At 35.3% G+C, this 25,107-nt stretch overlaps 2 protein-coding genes across 2 annotated transcripts; one reads left to right on the forward strand and one right to left on the reverse strand.

The window, feature by feature from the left end:
• Positions 1-1,640: 1,640 nt before the first annotated feature.
• On the reverse strand, positions 1,641-3,473 carry LOC104248345 (elicitor peptide 6-like). The gene is made up of 2 exons (XM_009804594.2): positions 3,021-3,473; positions 1,641-1,960 (listed from the first exon to the last, which is right to left on the reverse strand). The coding sequence occupies exons 1-2, from the start codon at positions 3,354-3,356 to the stop codon at positions 1,883-1,885; spliced, it is 414 nt and encodes a 137-aa protein (XP_009802896.1). The 5' UTR covers positions 3,357-3,473; the 3' UTR covers positions 1,641-1,882.
• An 18,852-nt stretch (positions 3,474-22,325) lies between these two features.
• LOC138890067 (uncharacterized) lies at positions 22,326-22,883 on the forward strand. The gene has a single exon (XM_070173418.1). It carries the CDS (start codon positions 22,326-22,328, stop codon positions 22,881-22,883), a length of 558 nt encoding a protein of 185 aa, XP_070029519.1.
• Positions 22,884-25,107: the final 2,224 nt, after the last annotated feature.

The following is a 25,107-nucleotide window of genomic DNA, read 5'->3' on the forward strand; positions in this document are numbered from 1 at the left end:
GTGTAGTCAACCCAAAAGTGTTGTCCTATTTCAGTTGACATCCCCCAACTGATAGGACATGATCCCCATGATCAAAACGTGTAGGACATGTCTCTCACATGCCCCAAAAACGTGCAAAGACTCAGCCTATAATCAGCAACTCTTGGACAAAGGCAGTTGTAACCGCCAACTGCATGACATGTGCACAACACACTTGAAAACCACTCCATGTGCGCTGCATGTGCGTGTTTCTTGGCCAGCTGCTGCACGCCTAAGGCTGACTTTGCGCCCAGCCTTAGCCTTTGACACTGCTTCCGCTCAATGCCATCGCCACAGCTCGTCACCCTTGACTTAGCCGCACGCCAATCCGCTGCCACAGTTGTTTGTCCTTGTCAAGTCGCCCCTACTTGATCAAGTCTGCCCGTTGCCCATGCTGATTTTAACATCAAGTCACCAAGCCTTGATGCCCTTCCCTTTGCCAAGTCGTTTGCCCACAATTAACTTAGGTGCCAGTCCGCTCACCTAAGTCATGGCAACATCACATTGCCAATGCCAATGCCTTGGCACTAAGCTGCCTCACTTTAGCGCCGAGGTCTTTCCCGTTTAGCCTTGTCAAGCTCCATCCAGCCCGCCTAGTTCCGTCAAGGTCTTGGCCTTGCTTGTACGCAGCCCACTCTTGCTTTGGTGTAGTCCGTCACACCTTAGCCCTCAAATACAAGTGTAGTCCGTCTCACTTGCCTTAGCAACAGTTTGTTGCCATTGACAACACCCCCGCATTGTCTTGCATGTTGATTTTCCCTCGCACATAGCCCAATGGCAAGGCCATCATGCCAAAATCCTCGCCACTGCAGTGCCGCTTGCCGATCAGCTTTGTCAGGGGTCTAATAGCAGGGCTCTATGGATAGCTGAATTCAACACATTTTCAAGGAAAACAAGAGGTGATGTTAATTTGGTAATATTGTCCTGTAATTAGGTGAGCAACGTTTCTTCTCTTTCCCCTCTATTACTAGTCTTTTGCCATCTCAAGCCCGGCATGGATTTATACTAATATTCGAAAGAGTAATAAGGCATTTATTGTGTTCCACAATGACCTGAATGAGAGAAGAGTCAACAGTCTGGCAATTACCACTATTTTAAATATGCCCAATATTAATGGCGATGGTCCATATCATAATGTTTTTGAAGATCTTGAATCTTTTGAAGGGACCCAAGGAGTTATTGCCAGTCATATGAATGACAAACAAAGGACAAATTAATTCATGTTTCTAAACGATATTACTACTATTTACCGCCCATATTATACATCTTTTAAATTTTTTTACATAAATAATAAATATTTTTCATTTTTTCAATAACATCAAATATTTTAAAGCAGATTTTGTTTGCCCAAATAAATAATATTTGTAACTGGAGGTGGAAGAATGGAATATAAGTTCTATTTATTTATTTACTTTTCCTAGGAAACAGAAACAATGATATTTTCATTAATTGTAATGACATTTTTCATTAATGATAACTGATGAGTCAAACGATATTTAAAATATTGAAAATTCAGTAGATATTATAATGATTAAGTCATGCAATATGAACAATAACAGTCCAGTGGTGATCAAGTTAGACAGACATGAATGTTAAGCGCACTACAGAATTGGCAAAGAAAATTCGACAAATAACTTGTAGATTATGTACTACTATTAACTTGCACATATTAAGATCCTTATATCTTACAATATGGATAAACAAATAAAGGACCTAAGACAACATAAAATACGGAAATCAAACCAAGATAAAATACCAGCAAAACTTAGTCTTGAAAGTTGATCATATATATAACAAACTTCAATAAAACCCTAGCCAAAGTATGAAAATGGGTCATAGATTTTAAGAGGAGATGTAATTTAAATTAATTGTTCTGAGGAGGACTTCCTCTGCTAACTCCAGGTCTTGGTGGCGTTCTTCCCCTCCTTGTTGCTGCTTCTATCTGCATGAAATTTACGCCAAAATAAAACAAGTCACATGACTTAATTAATTTGTGGGCTTTTTTCTTAATAAAACAAACGAGATACACCCCTCCAATTTACTTCTCATTTTAGCCTTATGCACACCTTTTAAGAATATTATAATTAGAGAACGTTATATATTTATTTGATTAAATTACCTTGTTATTCTTTGATCTCTCAAATTAATATATATTTTTAGTCTCTGTTCAAGAACATTTAGTACTCATATTAGATTAGCAAAATTAGAATTATTAATTCTTTCTCGATTCTCTACAACGATAATTTTAAGATTTATATTAAAATTCAAAGAATAACCGTAGACTCAGATACAGCTCAAGACCTAGGTACGTACTCTCAAGAACTATTCACTATTCTTTTTCACTCTTAAGATTATTTAATAACCGATTGAAGTATATCTGATATCCCATAAGTGTTTACTTTCGTTTTTTTTTAATAACAGAAACAAAGCTCAGTTCCTCATTATAATTTTCATCTTTACTACGTAACATTTTTCATGATCTAGATGTCTGGTAATTTAATTAGCCTATCTTGATAGTCGGAATACGAGTAGGGTTATATATATAATCCAGGATTTAGATCACGTGGGTTCAACTTTTAAAGTTTTTAGCACTGAACCCATTGTAATTTTAAAATTATAGGTTCAGACCTACCATTTGTTATAATTTTGATGAATTTTTATACATAAATTTATATTCCGCGACAAAAATAGCGGGTTCAGATGAACCCAACAATCATACTCTACATCCTCCCTTGTATGTGTGTGTGTCATACATGTATATCTCTGTGTGTTAAGATGTGGATCCAAAATTTGAATTTTATGACTTCAAATTCATATTTTCAACTCATTTAATTTAGTGAGTTTGAAATTAATTATTTGTACTTATTTATTGAATTATTTTAACACGTATACAAAGTTCGAGTCGGTTCGAATAAACCCAGGCCATAACTTACGCTCTACATCTTCCGGTGGGTGTGAGAGATATAGATTGCGCAATTAATTAAAGGAAAGAGAAGTCTTACAAGTGTTTGGGATTGAGGTGGATCATCAGCTGATGGAGTATTAGGGTTATCGTTGTTATTATCTGTTGAAGCCTGTTTCCCTTCAGGATCATCTTCTTCTTCTTGTTCACTACTATCTTCTTTATTATTCTCTTCTTCTTTTTTATCTGACATACTAGAAGATGAAGACTCTGGTTTTGAAGATTCAAAACCAAGACAGTTGAGAATAGCTCTAATGGCTTCTTGGAAGTAGAAAATTGGATTCTTGGAAATATCATAAACTTTAGTTAAGCTACTCTCTTGATCATCAACTCGACCTCTCTCTTTTTTCTCTGTAATATCTGCAGCCTCTTCCATTTTCCTTCTTTTTGTTGTTTCTTTCAACTTTCTCTTCTTTTTAAACAGGAAGCGCAGGTCTTTAATGCTTTGCTGTGTGGTTTGGTATGAAATGAACTTTGGGCTTTTCTAGTTTTAATATTTTGACAGATATATATATGCTGTATTTTATTACCGATTCAAGATTATCATATTTGTGGAGTCCTAGAGGGAGTTGACCGGCCAGTGGCCACATGTGTCTTGGTTACACATCTATGTCGTCAAATTTAATGTCCGCTTGGACTAAACCACCCTTGTTTCCTTAAAAAGGATCTTATCCAGAGTATTAATGAAGTTTTATACTATCAATATAATTTATGATAATATTTTTATTTTATCTAGTTACCAATTAGTAATACTTACCTCCTCAATGTTTTCTGGGTCTGAGCCTGTTGCACAGGGCTTGCCTAGTACGGTTTACATTTCCTGTGCGGTTTGCAGGCTATTACATAGTGGGGGTTTACTCAGTGCGCACAGAGTGCTCACCTGAAAGGCAGAAGCTGTGGCAGAGGCTGTAGCGACTGCGGGTATCCTTGGGTTCCAAAAAAATACTTATTATAAAATTTTACTTGCAATTAATGTGAATTTACTTACAATTACTTTAAAAATAACATGATAATGTATATATCAATTTGCACTTACCACATAATTTACCTTAACCTGTCAGTATAAATGTTTTACACATTCCTCTAAACCCTTCCTTTAATATTTATCGGATAAATTTAAGTTATATACTTTGATAATATAAATTTTATGCTATCAACAAATTTTAATTTATGATAGCATTGTACATAGTTACCATAAAAATTTATATATGTAATTATCTTATAAATAACTTGATTCTGGAAATATATTTTACACTCTCTAGATATGCACGAAACTTAACAATCTTATCAAATTAGCTAGTTTGTATCAGTACATTATCTCTCTTATTCATAGCAAATGCAAAGAATCATTGTGTCCAACGGGGTTAGCTGTAGCTCCTGTTTGTGAACATGTAGTATTCATGAATGCTAACAGAAATATGGTACTCTTTTTTTCAATACGTAAACTAAAAAAGTATAAGATAAACGTGCATAAGTATTCTTATACGTCTAATTTTGCAACAGAATTTGTTCTTGACATTATAGTGACCAAATTCTTCAATATTATCTTCTATTAAACTCTAACTAGCATTAGTTTTATGTAGGGGCGGAGTTGTAATATCACGCACGCATTCAGAAGACTATAGTTTTTGCTTAAGTATTTTAGTACAAATTCAATAATACAAATTTATAATTCATAAACTTTAAATTTTAACTTTGCGATGATCTGCGACTTCCTATTTTGCTATTTCTACCGAGGTTAAGAAGGTCATCGCGCACTGATTTCATGTATAGGAGAATTAAATGCACAATAAATTGAAGGTGGAAAAGAATTAAATATAAAGAAGTGAGCATGGCAGGTGCCCTACCTGCTCTAAGAGGAAAGATGTCAGCAGACAGGTAATTTAACTCTTGGGGTTTGTCTTTTCTTTCTTGGCACCGTACAAAGACACGCCTAATCTTCCAAATATTAAATTAATTCACAACTCAGATTCTCAGACTCATCTCAATCTTGTTATTATATGAATATTTTTAAGTTTAATTTTATATACATAATCTGACATAGTCCGTTTGGCTTCACCAATATCAGAATCCCAACTATCAGAGTATCAGTCCCTCACATTACACCCCAATAGAAGACACAAAAGAAAATGTTACAAACATACGTCCAAACGTAAATGAAGTTGCGTAATATTAATACTTTTAACTTGGGAATGAAATCATGTGTTATGAGATCATAGTTTACACTTTAGATACATTGTACAAAAACAAGGATAAAGAAGTTTAAATTAAGTAGAATTTTAGATATTACTTCCCGTGTTTTAAAAGGCGTGGGGTAAGACGAGACGTTTTATATATGCCTTAGCAAGGTGTAAGCCTCGAGGCATGTGGCATAAGCCTCATGATTATTTAATTTTTAATATTTTATAAAATAATATAATTATAGTAAATATTTATAAACATGTAAAATAGTATAAAAACTGAATATATATATATATGTATATATATATATATATATATATATATATATATATATATATATATATATATATATATATATATATATATATATATATATATATATATATATATACACACTTCATCCCCATATAAAAACTAGTCAAAACAATATATTATACGCTACTTATAAGCACAAGTAACTTGAGTCGAAAAGAATAAAGTTTTCTACATGGAGGAACAAAAAGGATGATCAACCAGCAATTTGATATTTGAACTTGCTGCTATGAAGGAGAATGAAATTCTCTTTGTATTTGTGAAAAAAATTGAATATTCGTTGCTTTTGGGAGATATTAGCAGACTAGGGGACAAGCTAAAATTTGAGAATTAAAAGACCATAAATTAGGGCTTCAATCAATGAAAAGGTTACATTTCAGTTCTTTTTTAAACTTTTGAGAATTTGGGTATTATATGAAGGACTTATTCAACAATTTTTGTTTTAATTTGAAAAAGTCTCCGGGGCTTACGTCTTACTACAAAAACGCGCCTCAAATGCCCAAGCATACGCCTTGAATTGATGAGCATACACCATCGTCTTGGGGCATTTTTGGTGCGTCTCGCCCTAGAGCTTGTCCCGAAAACGCCTTTTAAAATACTGATTACTTCCTAGAGTGCCGGTTAAACGAGGAAGTAAACCCTACACAAATTTATGAGACGTCAACCGATTTTCAGCTAGTAGTGTTCTCTTCTTATGATTTTATTTCGTTCTAAAAATTCATCTGATCTCACCGGATTGAGCAAAAGGGAAGCAAAGGATGGATGGTCCCTGAACAACGAGAGGGCTATTTGTTCACTTAGCCTCAGTGAGATGTAGAAATCTTTTTCTTAATGAATAAATAGAGGCAGTACATTTCGAAAATATTGAAAAGGTAAACAGACATTTTTCGTCCCCTTTTTCAATATTGTCAGCAAGATGACATATGTTAATGTTGTAAAAAGGTGATGTTCTCCTTTTGTAACAAATTAAATAGACCCAGGGATACAAACTAGTAATATGTGTTCGCAATTTGTTAGCATCTTATATGAGTAATAATATATTATAGTGACCTACGAAGAATTTGGTGACTCTTATCAGTTATCTAGGGCCAATCATAATCATAATCATTACATTGCATTACCGTAATTTGTCTTCTGTGGCCGATAGGTAGAGAAGCTCGTTGTCTAGATTCCACTAATTAAAGGCTTAGTGTAACGAGTCAAATTTACTCTCAAGTACCTCGTATGTTAAATCTCAAAACTTTTATCATCAATTTTGTATGCATATATATGTTTTGCCAATATTTGGGAGTCTTTACTTGCCCACACTTTCATGAACTACCCTTTCAATTATCCGAATGGTTCCCCTGAAAACGAAAGGATAGCAAGCAACTAATCAAGTTGTCAATATGTAATTCAAAAGTGATAAATTCTCAAACTAAAATTTAAAAGAAAAAATCTTCTTGCGCCAAGAGAAGTTGTTGTGGGAATAGAAGATAAGGAAAATAGTTTCATTAATAAAATCGTGATGCTCCGCCAGCCATTTCACATGCTGGATAGGCTATGGAGGATCTAGATCTGAGCTGGTTTCATAGGACCGAGTGACACAAGATTTGCCTCTTGACTCCTGGGCCGGAACCCGGAGGGTTGTTTCGAGAAATCCTTTTAGGAATAAGTCACCTTTTTAATATGTACTTAAACATATAAAATGGAGTTTATAGTGTTATATCGAGGAAGAGACAAACCTTAAAATAAAAAACATAAAGAATACCAAATTTAACGTGGAAAACCCTTCAAACTGAATGTAAAAACCACGGGATCACAAGGATCCAAAAAACTCCACTATAACAATAAGAGGGCTGCAAAAGTTCTCCAAATTGACTAAACAACAAATGCCAAACACGGAGCAACAATAGTAACAAGAGCAACAACAAATCAATTGAAGGAGAAGAAGTCACAAAAATGAAGTTGTTGTTCGGGGCTCGAAATCAGACGCTACAGGCTACAAATCTGATCTTCGCCATTCAAATCAAAGACCAGGATGTAATAAACACTCAGTCAAAATTTTAGCCCGATCTAACGGTTAACGAACCAAAAAACATGATTTGAAGTTAGATGGTTGGAACAAAAATCTACAGCAAAACAAACACTTTTTCTTCTCTCTTCTCTCTTGATGAAAGCTCTCTCAAAAATTACTCTTATGTGCTAAAGTCTTTTAAAGACTTATACCAATGAGCATAGAACAATTCTCCAAAGTTGTCCTATTTATAGATAACTAATTTTTACGTACGTGCGTTGCACGTAATCCTCAATCCGTTATTTAGATGAAAGAATATATAATTATAATTATTAAGATATTATTACAAGAAAAATTATCAAATCATATTGACGTGAAAAAATGCAACTATTATTTAAATGTTGAACTCACTGTAATTACTTACATTAACATAATACTTGAATTCAAAATGCTTGGATATTGTCTGTATTGCAAAGATGATAAATTTTGCTAAGCTACATAATATTTGTATCGCATCTTACCTAGTACTTGATGTTTTTAGTGTATATTCCCTTCTATCACTTTGGTCGTTCTGTCATCACTTATCACCAGAACTGTTATTGTCATATTGATATCTCTTGAAAGAAAACATATTGTGTTATTGTTTAAATATGTGCTTCATTTATTGTCATTGAAAAACAAAAATGTATTGGAAGGAATATTCTTTATTTTTTGGAGGCGAAAGTTTATTTGGAAAAATAGCATTATTGTCAAAACCTCCACGTACCATCTTTGTAAATTATGTACTAAGTCATTTGAGAGATCTAATTTATTTTTCTTCAAAATCAATCGTCTCTTAAAATTTTGCTTTTACCCAGTTTGAAATAGATATCTTTTCAGCAGCATAGTAGCATTCGGCTCTTAATTTTATTGACAATCCTACATGTATAAATATTATGCTGAGAACAAAATACATGATCAATGAGATGAGACCAATGTTTATATACACAGTACATATACAAGATATGAATATGTACATCATGTCTATAAAAGTCATCTCAAAACAGTCGTGATTGTGTCATGATCTTTGCTTTTTTATTATTCTTATCCCACATAAATAAAGTTGAAATTAAAACTGCTATAACTGTAATTTGAAAGGAATCCTTCATGATTCTAAAATATATATATTTAAGCCATTACATGATAGTACCAATTTGTTTTGGTTTTGGACAATTTACCTGTGAAATAATTTCCGTTAGATTAAATGCTTTTCTTCAGTTATGTTGTTTAATTTCAACTTTTTCTCCAACTCAAATTCATATTCCTTTTACTATTTTACTTCACAGTCCAATTCCTAATATTTTATTTTATTCCAAATGAAATTCTTGTTTGAAGAAATAGCACAAAGTTTATCTGATCTGGAGTCATAGATACAAAGTCTTAATTGATTTTAGATTCTAAAGGTTGTATTGCATCGGTTATGATGAAGCATCTAAAGGAAGAATATTGCTGTCCAAAAAAAACTACTATATGAAGCGTCAATTCTCCAAGAAGATGGCTAACGATAAAGTCCCAAAACAATTTGACCCAAAATCTACTTTGTAGGTTCCGTATGTGTAATTTAAATCGAAAAAAAATTTCAGTCTTAAGTGATTTATAATTATATCCTTAAATTATATAAATATTTAAGGTTATAAAAGTCGATCAATATCTTGGGGATATTTTGGTCGTTCAACATTTAGTATAAATTATTCGTGCTTTTATAATAATATAGATGAGTGGTGCTTTCTTTTAAAGCCAAAATCGACTCTAAATAGGAATAAAAATCGAATCCAATTCGGAATAGGAATGGAAACTAAAAGAAAATATGATTAGGCCATTGGGCCTTTGGCCGGACAATATGGGCATGAGCCCAACAAACTCCTTCTCCATCCAAGGGGCCAAATATGTCTTCAAGTAGTGAAACTATTGACAGGCTTCATGCCAACCAATTTTCTGCAAAACACATGCTTATCTGCAAGCTTAACTGTGAAGTCCTTAGGCTATTCCAGATAAATCTCTTCATCTAAGTCATTATGAAGAAAAGCAGTCTTGACATCCATCTACTCAATCTCTAAATCTAGACTCGTGACTAAGAGAACCACACAAATAGAAGACATATTTACAACATGGGAGAAAATTTCAGCAAAGTCAAGTCCCTTCTTCTATTATCAAAAGGACCACAATATTCACCACCATTATCTGTGCGAATGCATTTTAATTTCTTCCTTGCCAGTCTCTCAGCTAAGGCCTGAAATTCCTTAAACTCGCCAAATGTCTTATCTTTAGATTTCAAAGGATACACCCAGAGCTTACGAGAATGATCATCAATTGACTCACGTATACGATAGAGATGAGCAATCTACTGTATAAAGAAAGTACATAATATTGAGAGAATAACCTCACAGAGAAGCAAACACAAGTGGCACACTAACATTTGTCCCGAAAAGTTCTTCCCCTAAATAAGGCTCTCAAAGCCCATATGACTACATTATGGATGCTACTAAATGAGAAGGAAGAATCTTTAATTAATAGAAGTTCAAACCTTTTCCTACAAGAATAGGAACAAGACAAATATGGAAGAATTATAAAAACTAAATTATGGTAAACATGTTGCCCTTTCCTTCAAGAGATAGAAAAACTAAATATGATAAGAAATCATGACAAACACTTAACAATTCTTCCCCTTGGCGTAAATTTTCTTACCAAATAAACTTGATCCACCTTCTTCACATAACCTTCAATATGTCGCATCTTCAAATCTCCACCAAAAAGTTTGTCTCAACGTGAGTAACACCCCAATCAAATTTCTCTAACAAAAATCATGATTATCGTTAAGTAGGTTGCGACTAAAACTGAACTCGCCAAGATGAACTTTGGACCTCGCTCTGATACCACTTGTTAGTCGAGAAAGAGACAAACCCAAAAATAAAGAAGATAAAGAACACCAAATTTAATGTGAAAAACCCTTTAAATCGAAGGGAAAAACCACGGGATCACAAGGATCCAAAAAGCTCCACTATAACAATAATAGGGTTACAAAATTTTTCCAAATTAGCTACCAAAAATATAGCAGGAATAACAACAAGAGTAACAACAAATTAAATGAAAAGGGAGGAGAAGTCACAATAATAGAGCTGTTATTCGGGGCTCGAAATCAGATGCTACAGGCCTTCAAATCTGATCTTTACTCAGTCAAACTTTCAGCCCGATCCAACAGTTAATGAATTGAAAAATGTGATTTGAAGTTGGTCGGTCGGAACAAAAATTTGCAGCGAAACAAACACGTGTTCTTCTCTCTTCTCTCTTGATGAAAGCTCTCTCAAAAACCACTCTTATGTACTAAAGTTTTTCAAAGACTTGTACCCATGTGCATAGAACAATTTTCCAAGGTTGTCCTATTTATGGATAATGATTGGTGCTTTCTTTTAAAGCCAAACCAACTCTAAATAGTAATAAAAACCGAATCTAATTCTGAATAGGAATGAAAACCAAAGAGAATAGAATCAACTTATTGGGTCTTTGACCGGAGAACATGAGCATGGGCCCTACATATAGAATAAAAATCGTACAAGAAAAATTAGAAAATACTTAGTACTTCCTTAGTCTCAATTTATTTGATGCATTTCAAAGTTTGAGTCAAAGTTTTTTATTTCAACCGTGATTCAGCCATAAAATCTTTAATTTTTTAAAATAAAATTTACTTATTTGGAAACTACATCAAAAGTATTATGAGTCAAACAAATTGTATTTAAAAGGCAAATTTTTTTTTATATAAAATAGCAAACAAATTGGAAGATGGGAGGGAGTAGTACCTTTCAGCTGTGCAGTCTTTTGTTCTTTAGTAATCTTGGATTAATTAGCTTCTCTAAAGCAATGTGTGATTCTCTCAATTTGTTTGCTTTCCCTCTAATATCCTCAGGGCTATGGTGTCCCTGGCGTTTGTCATTGTTGGTTTACACTAGGAGTATATATAAAATCAACGTCTATTTTCTGATTACAAAAACATTTATATAGCACCAATTAACTCCATATTGATGTTTCCTGATTGTTTCACTTCTAGAAGTCCGAATTTTCATTAGATATTGTTCATTCAACTCAGATTATAGGATTAGTTACACTTGAACTCAACTTCATGGTATGAAATAAGATCATGTAACCAAAAAGGCAATCTTTAATAATGCAGTATTGGTATGGAATGCTTTTCGAATTTGCTTTATCTTTTATAAGTCAGTTTAAGTTTATTTAAATGATAGATTTAACAGGACATACAAAAAAAAGTAACTAAAAAAGAGAAAGGTGGTTTCACCCTTAAGTATTACACAATAGTGAATGGAAGATATAGGAAAGGCAAATGGAGAGTGATAAGTAGGGATTTTGACTACTTATTTACATTCCTTTACTTTCGTTTTAGACCAAAATTGCTTAAAGGTATTCCCGAAACTAATAAAATGTGCTTGCTTGCAGGAGTGTTGCAATATGAGCAAAAAAATAAAATCAATTCAAGAAGGAGTAAATTTGGACAAGGACCAAAATAAGGCTAAAACGGGCACAGTGCGGACCACAAAAAAGTGAGTGCGGCTGCAGAACCTAAGGGCGACCTCTAACAGAATTTCAAGGCAAAATACAGACCGCACAATTCTAGTGCGCCCGCAAAAAAGGAGATTCAGAGAGTTGGTTTTTGGGCAGGCTGAAGATATATGGACCGTACCATAATTTTGCGGCCGCAGGACGACAAGTGCAGCTGCACTCACAATTATGCGGTCTGTAGAAGAGAATAATCAGAGAGCCATGTTCCAGTCCAAGTTCAAATGTGAGGCCGCACTCAGAACTGTGCGTTCTGCACAATCAAATGAAGTGCGACTGCATCCCACTTTTATGCTATCTTAGAAGGCTCAGTCCAGTCAAGCTCAGAGTGCGGACCGCACACAGAATTGTGCGGCTGCACAACCTCCGCAGGGGCATTTTTGTTAAATATTTTCAGCTTAGTATAAATAGAATATTTTGTCATTTTAGGTTAAGTTGTATCAGTGTAGAGCACCTGAGTTGTTTTTCTTTACTGTTTTAAGTAATATTGTACTAGATTAGCTTGTAAACATTAGATTTTTTTTTCCTAATCAATTATTATGCATTCTATCTTAATTTCTTCTTTAATTTCTTCATTTTCATGAGTAGCTAAATTTCTAGCTAGAGTTGTGGCCCAACCCTAGTGTGGGTACTTAATGGGTGTTTGATTAAGACTTGTTTGTGATTGGGTTAGTGATATTTAGCCTAGTTCTTGCTTGAATTCAAGAATTAATGGTTGCAAACATTGATTCACGCCTAATTGACTTAGTCTCTACTTGAGAAAGAGAGTCTAAGTCTAGAAAAACTTGGCTAACAAGAATTTGGGGTGAACTCAAGAAATTGATAGCCCAAATTAAAGGGTCAAATCTAGAGATAGTAAGACCCGACTTGAGCATATATCACTTGTTTTGTGCAATACCCATTTGGACTTGAGAAAGCCAAATTGGGCAAAATCACTCAAACTATCGAGAGGTATAGAGTGGGTAATTGTGTGTAAATGCTATATTACAACCCCGACCAATCAAAATTGTCCTAGAGTTTACAACCCGTTAGGTAACCACCTAGGTGAAAATCATGACCCTAGATCTTTTATCATTTGAAAAATAACCAAAACCAAAAATATTGTCTTCTAGTTTTATAATTGCAATCCATAGCTTAAAGTAGAAGTAGAAACAACAAACAAGAATGTGGAAGTGTAATTTGAGGCATATCATACAATTACACTAAATATATACCTAATCCCAATTCTAACTCCATGTGGATTCGACCCCGACTTGCGTTAGATTTTATTATTGCATCGACCGCCTCACTACCTATATTTGTGGTGTGAGTTTGGGCGACATCAATTTTTGGCGCCATTGCCGGGGAGTTAAACGAATTTATCTATATATCTAGGTTTTTGTGTGATTTGTCTTCTTTTCCTTCCGAGTCACTAACTTTCTTTTTGAATTCATTATAGGTACGAGAATGGCTCTCAACAACGAGCCCATCAGAAATGTGCCCTTGGGGGGAGGAAGTAGACAATGATCAATGAGGTTCTTCCCGTACTTCAAGCAAATAGGTGAGGCCGGCCGCGTTATGATAATGTTCTCGTCCTCCCCCACCTCCACCAAGAGCGGCGGCACACTGATAGTTACCGAACATAGAAACAATACCGAAGACCTCCGGCATCAGAGCTTGAATCTCCGGGCGAAGATTTTTCAGATCTGGTCGATATGGGAGGGTATGAGAGTGGACGCCGACTGGGGTTGTTTGGTTGTAACTGCGAGTCTGTTTTGGCTGAAGAAGGAAGATGACTCGATGAGGGGTGGGGTTCTTGATTTTTGCTGAAAACGGCGCTGATTGTGTGTGTCGGGATCTTAAAGTCTTAGGCGTATTTTGTGTCTATTTTTTTAGCTCTTTAGGCGTTAGGTTCTTTTCCCAAACGGCTGATGGTTGTGTGTATATAGGTCTAGGTTTTTGTAGGGTTTTTTAGGTTAAGGAGTATGGGACTATGAATTATGGGTTTGGAAATTATGGGCAAGGAAATTATGGGCTAGATCCGAAAACTAAGCCTAAAAATGGGTCGCTTGAGCCCAAATTTTATTCTTTCCCCGCGAACGAGACTAAAAATACGATCTCATTTATTAATTAATCCTACGTAAATAAAATAACTATTAAAATAAGACTGGTCATTAAAATAAAATTATTTTTGGTATTTTTTGAAGATTAAAAATGACTACAAAACATTAATGAAACTATTTTTTTAATTTTTATTTCTTGTAATAAAATAAAGTAAAAGAGTCAAAATTAGTTGAAATAGCGATATTATGCCTAAATTAAATATTTACATGCTAAAATATAAAAAGTCTTGAGGAGGGTAAAAAATCACATGTCTACAGCTGCCCCTCTTTGATTGGAAATACGAAGTATTTTCAGACAAAGAACGACTAGACAGGTTTTTGACCCGACCCTTATTTAAAGAGACCAAAGCTAAGAGGAAGGAGATTGTGACCGAGCCCTAGTGTCTGAGCTGCCTATATATCCTTGGCTATAAAGGAATTAGGCCATGTGTAGTTCGGAAGTGAAGGAGTATACTGAGGTGGAGAGCCGATCGAGGTGCCGTTCCATCGAGGTTCCGGTCTGCGGTCCTGTTATTACTTCAAAATCAAAAAATGAAAAGAACTAACTAAGCCTGTCAACTATGAGTTACAAGATTCCTATCTATTAGTCTTCTGAAGCTTGATCTTGAGTCTTGAATGGTTATTCATGCAGACTTTGGATTTGAACCTTGACGCTTGCTAGTTGTAGGTGCTAGTTCATTCTTCTTCAGCTTTTCAGATCAAAACCGGGTTATGTCTTGAGCAGCTCACATCTTTCAACAACCTCTGCATTTGGATTCACTTCTTGCCTTTTTTATTATTATTCTGGATTGTGACTAACTTCCGTTGATCATCTCGGACTGTTGACTCGCATTCTTGCCGCGAGCTTCTTTTATTGTTGACTTGAATTGCATTCTGAAGTGAATTCCTTTATTTTCCAGGCAGGTTCCTGATTGCTAAAACTGAACTGTCTTCCTTTGAAACTTGAACCATTTTCCTTATTCTCCAGGTGGGTGCCTGATTGCCAAAAACTTGAACTGTATTCCCTTGCTCTTCAGGTGGGCGCCTGATTGCCAAAACTTTAACTGGTTTTCCTTGAGACTTGAACTGCTCCTCCTTGTTCTCCAGGTGGGTGCCTGATTTCCAACACTTGCACTGTTTTTCCTTAAGACTTGAACTGCTTCTCCTTGTTCTCCAAGTGGGTGCCCGATTTCCAACACTTGCACTGCTTTTCCCTCGAAACTTGACTTGTTTTCCCTTGTTCTCCAGGTGGGCTCCTGACTATTGAACTTGAACCGTATTCCTTTGAACATTGCTGTTTTTCCTTTGTTCTCCAGGTGGGTGCCTGGTTACCAACATTTGAATTGTATTCCTTTCCTCTGAGACTTGAATTATTTTCCCTTGTTCTCCAAGTAGGCGTCTGATTGCAACAAAAGAGACAAAACAAAAGAAATTTTTCTGCCCCAGTTTGATATTGGGAACATTTGTGAGTGTTAACCAATTCTTGTTATCAAAATAAATTCTATGCTAAATTCCCTTATCCTGAAAATTTCAAACCAAGTCTCATCTCAAAAGTGAAAAACTTTAAATGCTAAATTATACTTTCCAAAAGTAAAACTTATGCTAAATTTTGTTATCTGTAAAGGTCTTGAAATTTAACTAGGTCCCATTATCCAGGAGGGTCCTGAGAACCCCGCCCCCCTTTTTTTTTAAAATTAAATCCCATTTTCCAGGAGGGCCCTAAAAATTTAAAATTAAGTCCCATTATCTAGGAGGGTCCTGAGAAGCTGAGAATGAACTTACCTGAGCCGCGCTCTCTTCCTGGAGGATCTCTGCAGAACAAACAAAATTCTTTGCCCCTGAACCATGCTTTTTCTCATGGAGGGTTCCTGCAGATCGAACAAATTTCTTTCCCCTTCTCAAACCGCCTTTGTGCTGACATAATTTGGGCACGACATTTGAAAAATTCAAGCTTCCAAGCCTTGACTTTGAGGGCGACTGCTCCTTCACTTCCCATGACAACTTGATTTCAACTCGACCTTGCTTGTTTATTGACTAACCACTTTCTCTGTTAACCTTATCACAGAAAATACATTTGATCCGTTCACCCAACATCCTCTATCTCTTGCATTGTTCATGAATTGACATATACCAAACCTTTGTATTTCACATGAATCCCAAAGCACATTGATTGTTACCAACTCAGTGCGCATGTTGTTCTTTCCTAACTTAAACCACTTTGATGTACTAGCTAGACTCCGCTTTAAGCAATTGGAAAGCTGGTGGCAAATTTTGAAGTCATTTCTCACTTGTTCTGACCAAACAGATTCAGGAAGAAGAAGTAAACAAAATAAAAGGAACAGAGTAAAGGACAATGGAAAGAGATGATTCCTAACAAGAAAACTACAAAGTAGAAACTTATCAGATGTGGAAACCAGCTCTAATGACCATGACATTCATCTTTGGATAAAATGTCCTAATCTGTCAAGCAAGTCTGATGTTCAACTCTTGTTATACCCTCTAAACCGTGAAACTGAGCTTCAATGCTCTGATTATCCAATCTGATTCACGATCCTTATTCGACTTGTAGTTCTCGGAGGGTTTTCACCATCAAGCATCTCTCATTTTGTTCTTTCTCTCAACTCACCGTCACCTTATGGTGCCTGTGAAGATTTCACCAATAAGACTCTCTCATTTTGTTCTTTTCTTCTTATTTCTTCTGATTCTGCAGATGGCAATGCATCAAACATGATAAAAACATCATATACTCTTGGCATGTCTAAACTCAACACTCTCAAAGATTATCTGGAAGGTCTTTTTTGGAATGTAATGTGGCTTTTGGATAGGGTTAGAAAGAAAGAATATCATAAATCTCAAAATAACTAAGACAACGGGATTAATTTGTTTATAAATTTTGGAATCCATTCTAAAAATTTTGCCCTCATTTCTAAGATAATGGAATTTGAATCTCTTTTTTCTGTTTTTCTTTTTGATGGAGTTACTAAGAAAGACTGCCCCACTCTCGACTTCGTGAGATTATGAAATATTTTATTTGGTATGACCGAACCGTAAGGCTGCCTACGTATCTTATGGTGACAAGAATCAGGTCAAACGTAGTTCACAAAACTATTTTTTGTTACTATTTGCCCTTTTTTTCTTTTCTCTTTTTTTCCCTTTTTCCTTCTCTTTTCTTTCTTTTTCCTTTTTTTTCTTTATCTCTGTTTTTTCTTTTTCTTTTTGAATTTTTCTTTTGGAATGAACTTTCTAAAATAAACCTATGGGGACATGAATTTTGTTTTTTTTTTTTTCGTATGACTTTAACTTGATTCCAAAAGAGGGGAGGTCAAAGAAATTAGTACAGGATCAAAAGGGTATCGAATGGTATAAGTGTTTGGGGTAGCTGACAGAGGGCCTCCCAATCCCTGAAAATGCCGAGTAAAACACATGCAACTTGAAATGAAAAAGGAATAGCACACACAACATTTGTTTTATAGCTTCGACATTGATATCACTGATATGGTTTCCACTTTTTTTGTCTTTTTTTTAGTGCCTTGTCAAGTACAAAACTCTCATTGGATGATTTCTTCTTCACGATGGATACCCTCCGTCTGTTTGGAGCAAACTCCCTTGACTTTATCTTGTTACTTGAGGTACACTTGAACTCAAAACTGCTTACTTCAAATTGTCTGGGATGCACTCTCCTTTAACGAATTCTTGTCATCCTATTAACTTTCTAAATTATCTGCCCCAGTTTCACACACTTCGGGCTTCAAATGATCTCAAAATGTCCAAATTTGTACCTATTTCCCTCACATGTCCCTGTCATCTTCAAAATTGTTTAGAAAAAGAACTATAAAAGGAAAAAAGAACTAAACAAAAATGATTAGCAATAACAGAAAACAGAAATTGCATTAGACAGACGGTGAAAGGGTTTGAACAACAAGACAAGCAAAATAAACTGGGGTACAACCCCGGAACAAACCTAGATAACGCTAAATGAGTTACTACGACTAAAGGAACTAGGCAAAATAAAACGTATAGAAGGGTTTGAGTCAAAAGACATTATCCGGATTACAACCATGAAATAACTCGGACAACATAAATGACAACAAAATGAACCACCAAGACTCCTCTGTGGCTAGCCACGAAAGGAGCGTCTTTCCAATACCAAGCTCGGCATCTTATCCACTGAGTTCCACATCAATACTACCAAGACCACTACCAATTTCAATATCATTAACTTCACCAAGTGGCTCATTGGCTCCTTCGACCAAACCTTCGTCATTGCAAACCATCCCAACAATCTGTGCGTTGTCATGTACCTGTAGAGGATTATGTGTGACACTTGGAGTATTACTGCCTTGGACCACAATTATTTCTTCTTGAATCATTCTTTCTAATTCCCTTTTCAAAGCACGACAGTCTTTAACATTGTGCCCCTGGGCATTGGAATGGTATTCACACCTTTTAGCAGGGTCAAAGCTTCTCGCACGTGGGTCTATATAATTTAGAGGAATAGGTGCAATCATGTCGCAATGCTTTAATTTCTCAAACAAGCTTGCATATGACCATCCTATTGGTGTAAAATTATTCTTCAGCCTTTGTTCCCTTCTACACCCTTAGCTTGAATGTGGGTTATAGGGCACTTGAAGATTTTGTGAAGGCTGGTGGGGATTCTGCGGTGCTCGTGCTCGCCTGTTGGAGTGACCCAGTAGTTGGACAGATGGCCAGACGTTGTTCGGAGGATAATACTGGGGTGGATTATATGGAGCTCAGGGATATTCATGGGGTCGGTATTGAGGCTGAAAGCATTTAACAGGAATGTGCACTGGATCATGTCGTTGGCGGGACTCAGCAACATCTTTTCTATCAAAGGGAGGACTGTCCCGAGCAACTTGTTCGTTCCATCTGAACCAAAATTCCCTAAAACTTTCCTTGGATTTCCTTTACATTTGAGATAGGGAGGAGAGGTCTGGGACAATGTCTATATTGTACTGAAAGTGTCGCACAAAATCTTGAGCCATGTCATCCCATGTATGCCACTTACCGACATCTTGACGAGTGTTCCATTCCAAAGCTGCCCCAGTCAGGCTCTCACTAAAATACGCCATCAACAACTCATCTTTCCCGCCAACACTTCTTATTTCACTACAATAACCTCTCAGATGGGCTATTGGATCTCCACTCACATCATACAAATTAAACTTTGGCATCTTAAACCCTTTTAGCTTTCTGGATATCTCATCTTGCTCCACTCTCTTAGCAGGATTTGCAGTCTCACCGGGAGGCTCAAATGAGGAGCGTAAGAGTATGGATCCGAGACCTTAAAAGTGGGTTCTGGAGCATAGTGTTGGGCATTAGGGACTTTGAGCACAGTCTCGTTAGAGGATCGAGGAAAGGTAGTAGGTGAATGAGCTACAAAAACACAAGTGGTCAAAGGTGCGGGATATGAGGTAGTTCTGGGGGGTGGAGTGTGACAAGGTTGTGGGGAGATATCCTGGACTTGTGACAATGGCGGAATGGTAACAAGGCTTTCAGTGTAGTTAGTGGGAACTAATGGTGGAGGACACCCAGTAATCCAGGCTTGGTATATTTCGGCCATCTGTCTTTTCAACCTTAAGACCTCTTCTTTCAACTCAGATTCTGATTCAACAATTCCCTTAAACGGATCAACAACCCCTGTGTCCAAGTCTTTGATAGCCATGGCTACCTTTCTCTTTGACCTCGTGTTGTATGGATGAGTTACTTAAAAATTACAAACCAAGCACCCTTCTGCTCAATGAAGATAACAAAAGAAACAAAATGGGGTCATCCTGTTAGCATTTTAACAGCTAAAAATATCACACCGCATGCAATGCACCTAGCAACAATTAACGGTTCTAGAATGACTTCGAGGGTCACATGGTCACTTGGCATCATCCCAATTTTGTTCCTTTCAATCTTCTCTTTCGTTTCTTTTCTAGCACTTACATGCTCATTTTCCTTCTTTTTTTTTCTTTTTTTTTCTAATTATCACTCTTTTCTTTCCTCTCGTTTCTCGCATCCCATAATTTCACCTCTTTTTTTTCTTTTCTTTTCTTTTTTTTCTTTTTGTTTTATTAAAAAAATGATTCGAACGAACCTTATGTAGTTTGCCTACGTATCATGACACCGCATGAATCAGATCTTTGCGTAGTTCGGGAAGATCGGAAACAAAGGAAACAAACTAATGTTATCTTCTTTTTTTTCTTCTTTTTTTTTTCTTTTTTTTTTTACCTTAATGACTACTCTGACGAGAAAAGGGACATAAAAAAACAAATCTTTTTTTTTTGAGTTTTCTAGACTTAATGTTCTATAACCTATTCTAAACTCAAGCTTAACGAATTTTTTTTCTATTCTTTTTGAAACAAATACTCTATTAAGGAAAAATCCTAGAAGAGAAAAATATTTTTTTTGAATTTCTTTTTAGGAAGAAAATCTAAAAAAATAAACCAAAGAAACATATTTTGATTTTCGTTTGATATCCTGAAAGAAAGATTTTGAATCAAGCAATGAAAAAGATAAACAAATATTTGGATTTCAGTTTGATTACCTAAGGGAGAAACTCAGAAGATAAATCAAAGATAAAATATGTTGTTTTTTTCTTCTTCTATGTACAATGTCCTAGAGTTCTAGTAAAAATAAAAGAATTTTTTTTAAAGTCATTTTTCATCAATTTCCCAAAGAAGAACCTCAAAAGAAAATCTTTTTGAATTTTTAGTCTTAATGTACTAACAGGAAATATAAAAGCAATTTTTTTGTTGAGTTCTAGATATTAATTTCCTAAGGAAAACCACCTCAAATATTATTATTTTTTCATTTCTAGAATTAGTATTCTAAAGAAAACTTCTAACGGAAATATAAAACGCAAAATCTCTTCTTCTTTTTTGGATTTTTGAGTTATAACACACTTTTTAAAATACAAAACAGTAAGTACAATAACAAAAAACTCGACTCCTGACTGAGCGATCCTGAGTAGATGGTCCCGGGGTGTCTGTCATGCTCAAAATCCGATAAGTAAATCCACACCTGTATGAGAAAAATTAAAACCAAATAAGTTAAAGACCTAAAATGCTATGTGAGACAATAACCCTTCCTGTTGGACACATGCAAGACATGATTGAGGCTATTTTTGCAAAATGGCTTACTTGCCCAAATGGTGGCTAGAAGTGCAAAATTTGGCTAAGACCCCACAAAGCCAAGAACCTAAGATTTTACTAGGAAGACCGTACCCTATGTGGGCTGCCTACGTATCACACCCCGAAAGACGAGAATCATGTATGCGTAGTTCCGACAGATTGGATACGGGCAAGAATTAAAAAAATAGCTAATTTAGAGAAAATATGTTTTTTGTATTTTTTGAAAAAAAGATACATGTCAACTCTTTTTGGATTTTCTTTTCCCTTTTTTTGATTTTTTTGATTTTCGGAAAACGATGAAGAAAATGCAAAATTGTTATAAATAGAATTCTATTTATGGTGAATGTCCAAATTTAGAGAGATTCTAGGGTTTATTACTTGGTGGCTAAGTCAACCTCTCCCTATAAATAGAGGGTTCTATTCCATTGTAATTCATCCCAAAATTCAAAAAGAATTCTCTCTTTCTTTCTCTGCAATATTGTTCTTCTACTTTTATTGTTTTATTACACGTTATCAGCACGAGACTCTACCGTCTCAAGAATCGTTTGAGAATATTAAGGTATAACTTTTCTCCTCTTTTTAATTATGACTGACATTAATGAAAAGAAAGTTCGTTGCCCTTGAAATTTCGGGCAAGAACTATATGACATGAGTGTTGGATGCTGAAATCCATTTAGATGCAATGAGTCTTGGAGACGCCATTAAAGACAAAACTAACGCATCCACCCAAGACTGTGCTAAGGCCTTGATTTTCTTGTGCCATCACCTTGATGAAGGGTTGAAAATAGAATATCTCACGGTCAAAGATCCACTTGTTTGTGGAATGGCTTAAAGGAAAGATATGACAACTTAAAGTTGGTCACTCTTCCACAAGCACGATATGATTGGGCTCATCTTAGGCTCCAAGACTTTAAGTCTGTTTCTGAATATAATTCTGCGATGTTCAGAATTACTTCTAAATTGAAACTCTGTGGAGATACTATCACTGATTATGATATGCTTGAAAAACGTTTACAACGTTTCATGCCTCCAATATGGTTCTGCAACAGCAGTACAGAGAGAAAGGTTTCAAGAAGTACTCTGAGCTGATTTCTCTTCTTCTTGTGGCTGAACGAAACAATGACTTGCTCATGAGAAATCACAAAAATCGACCCACTGGGTCTACACCATTGCTTGAAGTGGATGAGGTGTATTCCCATTATGCTAAGCATGGAAAAGGTCGTGGCCCTATTCGTGGTCGTGGTCATGGTCGTGGCCGTGGACAAGGAAGAAATTTTCTTGGTGTTAATCACCCCCCAAATAAAAATAACCACCAAAAGTGGAAAGGGAAAGATGAGAGGCCAAAGGCAAATGGTTCAGAAACTGAATGTTATCGTTGCGGTGGAAAATGGCATTGGGCAAATATTTGTCGTGTACCAAGACATTTGGTTGAGATTTATCAAGCATCTCTAAAGAATAAAGGCCTTGAAGCTAATTTTGTCTATGACAATGAATTTGACATCACCCACTTAGATGTGGCAGACTTCTTTGAGCACCCTAATGAGAAAATAGACCATTTGATCGGTGATGGATCCGTGGTTAAAGATGATTGAGTAGTTTGATTTTTAATTTTGCTTATTCGTAGTAGCTAGTGAATAAACATCATGTAATCATAGTTCTTTACATGAGTAGTAGTCACTAGTATCAATTAGTATTATTTTATGAATTAGTGATAGTTCGTTCTAGTATTCGTTTTAAACAATATTTCAGCCTTTGACCATATCATAATTATTTACATACACATGCATGTGGTAAGAATTTAAATGTGGCAAATTGTTTTGGTATTTAACCGTCTCCGTACATAAATTCTTACCAAGTGTTTCTAATACTAAAGTGTATGTTGTGTATAATATGTCAAAAACATATGTATCTATTCTGTACTGTATTACGAACTTAGTGTGCAATTATTGCCTTTACATATTGTACTATTATAATGAAAATTCATCATAACTGTAATAATATTTTTCTTTACCAATGTGCATACATCAGGCAGATAACGCAATCTTAGAGTAGTACATGAAAAAACATATTATGATTTCACTTTTAATAGTGCTAACAAGTGAAAAAGCAGTAATGGCATGTGATAATCTTGTTAAAAGGCTTTCTCGTAGTGTTAATAACCAAACACGAAAATCAAACTATAACACTTATAATTGTATTATTACTCCTAATAAATTAAAATAAAAATGATTTCTTGTTAAAATTTGCATGTGGCCAAGATGTTATGTGTATTAAATCTCGGCTGTGTGTGTGTAATACCATTATTTTGCATTTGTTTGCATTCTTTCATATAAATACATTTTCTTCTTTATATTTTTTCTGAATTTCCCTTTTAGACTAATATTTATTCGTATATTTCTTTTGTATGTCAAACCATGGGAAACAAATATGGATATCCCACAAAACAAACTTGGATCAAAGTTCAATTGTAAAAATATTTGTTTAATTGATTCATGTACGACACATACAATATTCAAAGAGAAGAAATATTTCTCTCATTTAAGTATGTGTAAGACAGATGTTACTACAATTTTTGGTAGTAGTAATTTAATTGAAGGCTCTGGAAGAGCTACTATAACTCTGCCTAAGGGAACAATACTTATCATAGAGAATGCAATGTTCTCCTCCAAGTCCAAGATGAACTTGTTGAGTTTTAAAGATATCCGTCGAAATGGATATCATATTGCGACAATAGATGAGAATAATCTTGAATATCTCATTATTACCAAGAATGTCTCTGGCCAAGAATTAGTGCAATTGAGGCACATTCTACCGTAAATCAAAAGGTTACTGATTCCAATACTTTTGTACTTTGGCATGATCGATTGGGACATCCTGGATCAATTATGATGAGACGAATTATAGAAAACTCAAATGGGCATTCATTAAAGAATTTAAAGATTCTTTTAAATAATGAATTTTCTTGCACTTCTTGTTGTCAAAGCAAGTTAATTATTAGACCATCACCAATAAAGGTTGAAATTGGGTCCCATGCGTTTTTGGAACGTATACAAGGGGACATTTGTGGACCTATTCACCCACCTAGTGGGTCGTTTAGATATTTCATGGTCTTAATATACGCATTTTCTAGATGGTCCCATGTGCGCCTATTGTCATCTCGCAATCTCGCGTTTGCAAAATTAATGGCACAAATAATTCGATTACGAGCATAATTTCCCGATAATCCAATTAAGTCTATTAAACTTGATAATGTTGCTGAGTTTTCATCCCAAACATTTAATGATTATTGCTTATCAATTGGGATAAAAGTGGAACATCTTGTAGCTCATGTTCACACTCAAAATGGTCTTGTAGAGTCTTTAATTAAATGTCAGTAATTGATAGCAAGACCGTTACTCATGAAAACGAGGCTGCCCACATCTGTTTGAGGTCACGCCATTTTGCATGCAACAATGCTAGTTCGTCTCAGACCGACAAATTATCATAAATATTCCTCGTTGCAATTAGTTTTGGGTCATGGACCTAATATATCCCATTTAAGAATTTTTGGATCCGCAGTATATGTGCCTGTAGCACCGCCATATCGCACCAAAATGGGTTCCCAAAGAAGGTTAGGAATATATGTTGGGTTTGAATCGTCCTCCATTATTTGCTACCTTGAAACATTAACGTGGGATTTATTCACTGCTCGATTTGCAAACTGTCGATTCGATGAGACACTTTTTCCAAAATTAGGGGGAGAAGTTGGTGAAACCAAACGGAAAATTTTGTGGAAAAATACATCATTATCTCATCTTGATCCATGTTCCTCTATTT

The sequence above is a fragment of the Nicotiana sylvestris genome, chromosome 4 (genome assembly GCF_000393655.2).
Source record: "Nicotiana sylvestris chromosome 4, ASM39365v2, whole genome shotgun sequence".
NCBI classification, from domain to species: domain Eukaryota; kingdom Viridiplantae; phylum Streptophyta; class Magnoliopsida; order Solanales; family Solanaceae; genus Nicotiana; species Nicotiana sylvestris.